Source organism: Cherax quadricarinatus, chromosome 94 (genome assembly GCF_038502225.1).
Source record: "Cherax quadricarinatus isolate ZL_2023a chromosome 94, ASM3850222v1, whole genome shotgun sequence".
In the NCBI taxonomy this organism is placed as follows: Eukaryota; Metazoa; Arthropoda; class Malacostraca; order Decapoda; family Parastacidae; genus Cherax; species Cherax quadricarinatus.
Genome location: NC_091385.1, coordinates 7,527,721 through 7,533,720, shown reverse-complemented (window position 1 = coordinate 7,533,720; position 6,000 = coordinate 7,527,721). Strand labels below are relative to the sequence as shown.

The 6,000-nt window shown below is 41.4% G+C and overlaps 1 protein-coding gene across 4 annotated transcripts in view; it reads right to left on the bottom strand.

Moving 5' to 3' along the window:
• Positions 1 to 359: 359 nt before the first annotated feature.
• Positions 360 to 6,000, bottom strand: part of Mulk (acylglycerol kinase-like protein Mulk) — a 1,060,681-nt gene continuing 1,055,040 nt past the window's right edge. For all 4 annotated transcript variants that reach the window (XM_070104743.1, XM_053794306.2, XM_053794308.2 and 1 more), the window contains one exon: positions 360 to 817. In XM_070104743.1, coding sequence (XP_069960844.1) covers positions 689 to 817 — 129 coding nt within the window. In that variant the 3' untranslated portion in view covers positions 360 to 688. The remainder of the gene's footprint in view (positions 818 to 6,000) is intronic.

Genomic DNA, 6,000 nt, shown 5'->3' with positions numbered 1-6,000 from the left:
AGAAAAACAAAAAAAGTCGACACAAATTTGCGTTGTGGATGTTTGTGAAAAAAAGAAATTATACAGACAACAGGGTGAATTATAGAAAGCAATTTCTATGAAAAGTAGAAGTGCAAAGACTAAACTAAGAGATACACAGTAAAACCTTGATATGATGACCTCTACTCAACAAATTTCAGATGTAGTGGACAAAAAATCTTGTAGAAGAAGTGGTCAGTACAACAGACTATGCCCACTACATTAAGATTTTGTTAGTGGTAGTGTATCTGGCAGGTTCTCTATACAGCAGACTAAGCCCACTACATTAACATTTTGTTAGTGTTAATGTGTGTATCTTGTAGGTTCTTCATACAACAGACTAAGCCCACTACATTAAGATTTTATTCATGGCAGTGCGTGTACAATGGTACCAGTTCATTGCACTGGGCATTTTGACAGTGGATCTTTGTTTAAACAGACATTTCCTTCCTCCCATTAGTCTGTTATACAGAGGTTTCACTGTAATTATCTTTACAAATAAAAATCTCATTTTAAAATTAATTGTTTTACAAATAACTTGAAGATAAATTTTATTAACCAGGTATTCATGGCTTCTCTTTTAAGTACACAGTAACAACAATATTTATCACTAACTCAAAACCATCTCTTAAAACACTATTCTCTATAAAAATGTTAATTTACATAAATTTTAACCACTATGGGCAGTAAATGGGGGATCTGCTGGGGCAAAAATGGTGACGGCACTAGGCCTGGCCTTTATCTTCATAGGCCGAACTTCAAACGTTTCACTGTCAATGTTCAGTTCTTGATCGGTACCCTGTAAATAATTAAAAGAACGTTATAATTTGTACACAAGAGAGGGATACTAATGACCCATACAGATTTGGTGTTTGGCTTTATATTAAAATAATAATGTTTTATTTTTCATCAAACCGGCCATATCCCACCAAGACAGGGTGACCTAAAAAGAAAAATGAAAGTTTTTCTTTTTAAATTTAGTAATATATACATGAGAGAGGGTTACTAGCCTTTTGCTCTCGGCATTTTATTTGCCTCTTACGATACACATAGCTTATGGAGGAAGAATTCTGTTCCACTTCCCCATGGAGATAAGAGGAAATAAACAAGAACAAGAACTAGTAAGAAGATAGAAGAAAAGCCAGAGGTGTGTGCATATATATGCTTGTACATGTATGTGTACCTAGGTAGTAGGTCGGTAGACAGCAACTGCCTGGGGAGGTACTACCGTTCTGCCAAGTGAGTGTAAAACGGAAGCCTGTAATTGTTTTATATGATGGTAGGATTGCTGGTGTCTTTTTATTCTGTCTCATACACATGCAAGATTTCAGGTACGTCTTGCTACTTCTACTTACACTTAAGTCACACTACACACACATGTACAAACATATATATACACACCCCTCTGGGTTTTCTTCTATTTTCTTTCTAGTTCTTGTTCTTGTTTATTTCCTCTTACCTCCATGGGGAAGTGGAACAGAATTCTTCCTCCGTAAGCCATGCGTGTTGTAAGAGGCGACTAAAATGCTGGGAGCAAGGAGCTAGTAACCTTTTCTCCTGTATATACAGTGGACCTTCGCCTAACGATATTAATCCGTTTCCGAGAGCTCAACATTAGGTGAAATTATCGTTAGCCAAATTAATTTTCCCCATAAGAAATAAAGGAAATCAAATTAATCCATTCCTGACACCCCAAAGAATGAAAAAAAAAGAAATTTTACCACAAGAAATATTAATTTTAATACACACAAACTGAAGAAGACATGCACAGTTACATGACACTTACCTTTATTGAAGATCTGGTGATGATTGATGGGATGGGAGGAGGGGAGAGTGTGGATGGTGTTAATGTTTAGAAGGGGAATCCCCTTCCATTAGGCCTTGAGGTGGCAAGTCCTTTTCCGGGGTTACTTCCCTTCTTCTTTTAATGCCACTAGGACCAGCTTGAGAGTCACTGGACTTCTGTCGCACAACATATCTGTCCATAGGGGCCTGTACCTCCCGTTCCTTTATGACTTTCCTAAAGTGTTTCACAACAGTGTCAGTGTAATAGTCACCAGCATGGCTTGCAATAGCTGTGTTAGGGTGATTTTCATCAAAAAAGGTTTGCACTTTAAGCCACATTGCACACATTTCCTTAATCTTTGAAGTAGGCAACTTCTTCAATTTCTCTATCCCCTCCTCTGGAGCAGTTTCCTCAGGTCTGGCCTCTTGCTGTTGAAGATGATCTAGCAGCTCATCAGTAGTTACTTCGTCATTGTCCTCCTCCACCAACTCTTCCACATTCTCCCCACTAACCTCCAACCCCAAGGACATTCCCAATGCCACAATGGATTCCTTAACTGGCATAGGATTCCCAGGGTTAGCCTCAAACCCTTCAAAATCCCTTTGGTCTACACATTCTGGCCACAGTTTCTTCCAAGCAGAGTTCAAGGTCCTCTTAGTCACTTCCTCCCAAGCCTTACCTATAATGTTTACACAACTGAGGATGCTAAAGTGATCTCTCCAAAACTCTCTTAGAGTCAATTGAGTTTCTGAGGTCACTACAAAGCACCTTTCAAACAGAGCTTTTGTGTACCGTTTTTTGAAGTTTGCAATAACCTGCTGGTCCATGGGTTGCAGGAGAGGAGTGGTATTAGGAGGCAAAAACTTGATCTTAATGAAGCTCATTTCCGAAGAAAGTCGCTCTGCCACGTCTGAAGGACGACCAGGAGCATTGTCTAATACCAGGAGGCACTTAAGGTCCAATTTATTTTCCAGGAGGTAATTTTTCACAGTGGGGGCAAATGCATGGTGTAACCAGTCATAGAAAAAGTCTCTAGTGACCCATGCCTTACTATTTGCCCTCCACAGCACACACAAATTAGCCTTGAGGACATGGTTTTTCCTGAACACTCTGGGAGTTTCAGAGTGATACACCAATAAAGGTTTCACTTTGCAATCACCACTAGCATTAGCACACATCAACAGAATAAGCCTGTCTTTCATAGGCTTATGTCCTGGGAGTGCCTTTTCCTCCTGAGTAATGTAGGTCCTGCTTGGCATTTTTTTCCAAAACAGGCCTGTTTTGTCACAATTAAACACTTGTTCAGGTTTCAGTCCTTCACTGTCTATGTACTCCTTGAATTCCTGCACATATTTTTCAGCCGCTTTGTGGTCCGAACTGGCAGCCTCACCATGCCTTATCACACTATGTATGCCACTTCGATTCTTAAATCTCTCAAACCAACCTTTGCTGGCCATAAATTCACTCACATCACCACTAGTTGCAGGCATTTTTCTAATTAAATCCTCAAGCAACTTCCTAGCTTTTTCACATATGATTGCTTGAGAGATGCTATCTCCTGCTATCTGTTTTTCATTTATCCACACCAATAACAGTCTCTCAACATCTTCTATCACTTGTGATCTCTGTTTCGAAAACAAAGTTGCACCTTTGGCAAGAACAGCTTCCTTGATTACCGTTTTCTTGGCCACAATAGTAGTGATGGTTGATCGGGGTTTTGTGTACAACCTGGCCAGCTTGGAGACATGCACTCCACTTTCATACTTAGCAATGATCTCTTTCTTCGTATCCATAGTAATTCTCACTCTTTTTCATGTAGGGTTGGCACTAGAAGCTTTCTTGGGGCCCATGATGACTTATTTTGCAGGTGCAATCACTAAAAAGACCGTGACAATATGAAATGTTCCGATTGTATGCTTGGAAGCGACCGCGGTGGCTGGCTTGTAAACACTGGCACCCACGGAACAAGTGAGGCGGGCTCAGGCTGCACGTGGACGCGTCTTGAACGAATCGCACTGAGCGAGTACAGTGGATCCCCGCATACCATTGGCATCACATAACGTTAAATCTGCATACCGATACATTTTATCGCTAAGATTTTGCCTCGCATACCGCTAAAAAATCCGCTCAACGCTATTTGTCCGAGACGCGTCTAATGTGCGGCCTGAGCCAGCCTCACATGTTCCGCCGGTGGCATTGTTTACCAGCCAGCCTCCGCGGTAACATCCAAGCATACAATCGGAACATTTCGTATTATTACAGTGTTTTTGGTGATTTTATCTGCAAAATAAGTGACCATGGGCCCCAAGAAAGCTTCTAGTGCCAACCCTACAGGAATAAGGGTGAGAATTACTATAGAGATGAAGAAAGAGATCATTGCTAAGTATGAAAGTGGAGTGCGTGTCTCCGAGCTGGCCAGGTTGTATAGTTAACCCCAATCAACCATCGCTACTATTGTGTCCAACAAAACGGCAATCAAGGAAGCTGTTCTTGCCAAAGGTTCAACTGTGTTTTCGAAACAGAGATCACAAGTGATGGAAGATGTTGAGAGACTCTTATTGGTATGGATAAATGAAAAACAGATAGCAGGAGATAGCATCTCTCAAGTGATCTTAAGTGAAAAGGCTAGGAAGTTGCATGAGAATTTAATTAAAAAAATGCCTGCAACTAGTGATGATGTGAGTGAATTTAAGGCCAGCAAAGGTTGGTTTGAGAGATTTAAGAAGCGTAGTGGCATACATAGTGTGATAAGGAATGGTGAGGCTGCCAGTTCAGACCACAAAGCAGCTGAAAAATATGTGCAGGAATTCAAGGAGTACATAGACAGTGAAGGACTGAAACCTGAACAAGTGTTTAATTGTGATGAAACAGGCCTGTTTTGGAAGAAAATGCCAAGCAGGACCTACATTTCTCAGGAGGAAAAGGCACTCCCAGGACATAAGCCTATGAAAGACAGGCTTACTCTGTTGATGTGTTCCAATGCTAGTGGTGATTGCAAAGTGAAGCCTTTATTAGTGTATCACTCAGAAACTCCCAGAGCGTTCAGGCAAAAGAATATCCTCAAGGCTAATTTGTGTGTGCTGTGGAGGGCAAACAGTAAGGCATGGGTCACTAGGGACTTTTTCTATGACTGGTTACACCAAGCATTTGCCCCCAATGTGAAAGATTACCTAACTGAAAAGAAATTAGACCTTAAGTGCCTCCTGGTGTTAGACAATGCCCCTGGTCATCCTACAGACGTGGCAGAGCGACTTTATGGGGACATGAGCTTCATTAAGGTGAAGTTTTTGCCTCCTAATACCACTCCTCTCCTGCAGCCCATGGACCAGCAGGTTATTGCAAACTTCAAAAAACTGTACACAAAAGCTCTGTTTGAAAGGTGCTTTGTAGTGACCTCAGAAACTCAAATGACTCTAAGAGAGTTTTGGAGAGATCACTTTAATATCCTCAATTGTGTAAACCTTATAGGTAAGGCTTGGGAGGAAGTGACTAAGAGGACCTTGAACTCTGCTTGGAAGAAACTGTGGCCAGAATGTGTAGACCAAAGGGATTTTGAAGGGTTTGAGGCTAACCCTGGGAATCCTATGCCAGTTGAGGAATCCATTGTGGCATTGGGAAAGTCCTTGGGGTTGGAGGTTAGTGGGGATGATGTGGAAGAGTTGGTGGAGGAGGACAATGAAGAACTAATCACTGATGAGCTGCTAGATCAACTTCAACAACAAGAGGCCAGACCTGAGGAAGCTCCTTCGGAGGAGGGGAGAGAGAAATTGAAGAAGTTGCCTACTTCAAAGATTAAGGAAATGTGTGCAATGTGGCTTAAAGTGCAAACCTTTTTTGATGACAATCACCCTAACACAGCTATTGCAAGCCGTGCTGGTGACTATTACACTGACACTGTTGTGAAACACTTTAGGAAAGTCATAAAGGAATGAGAGGTACAGGCCACTATGGACAGATATGTTGTGCGACAGAAGTCCAGTGACTCTGAAGCTGGTCCAAGTGGCATTAAAAGAAGAAGGGAAGTAACCCCAGAAAAGGACTTGACACCTCAAGTCTTAATGGAAGGGGATTCCCCTTCTAAACACTAAGACTCTCTCCTCCTCCCATCCCATCAATCATCACCAGATTTCCAATAAAGTTAAGTGTCATGTAACTGTGCATGCCTTTTTCAGTTTGTGTGTATTAAAATTAATATT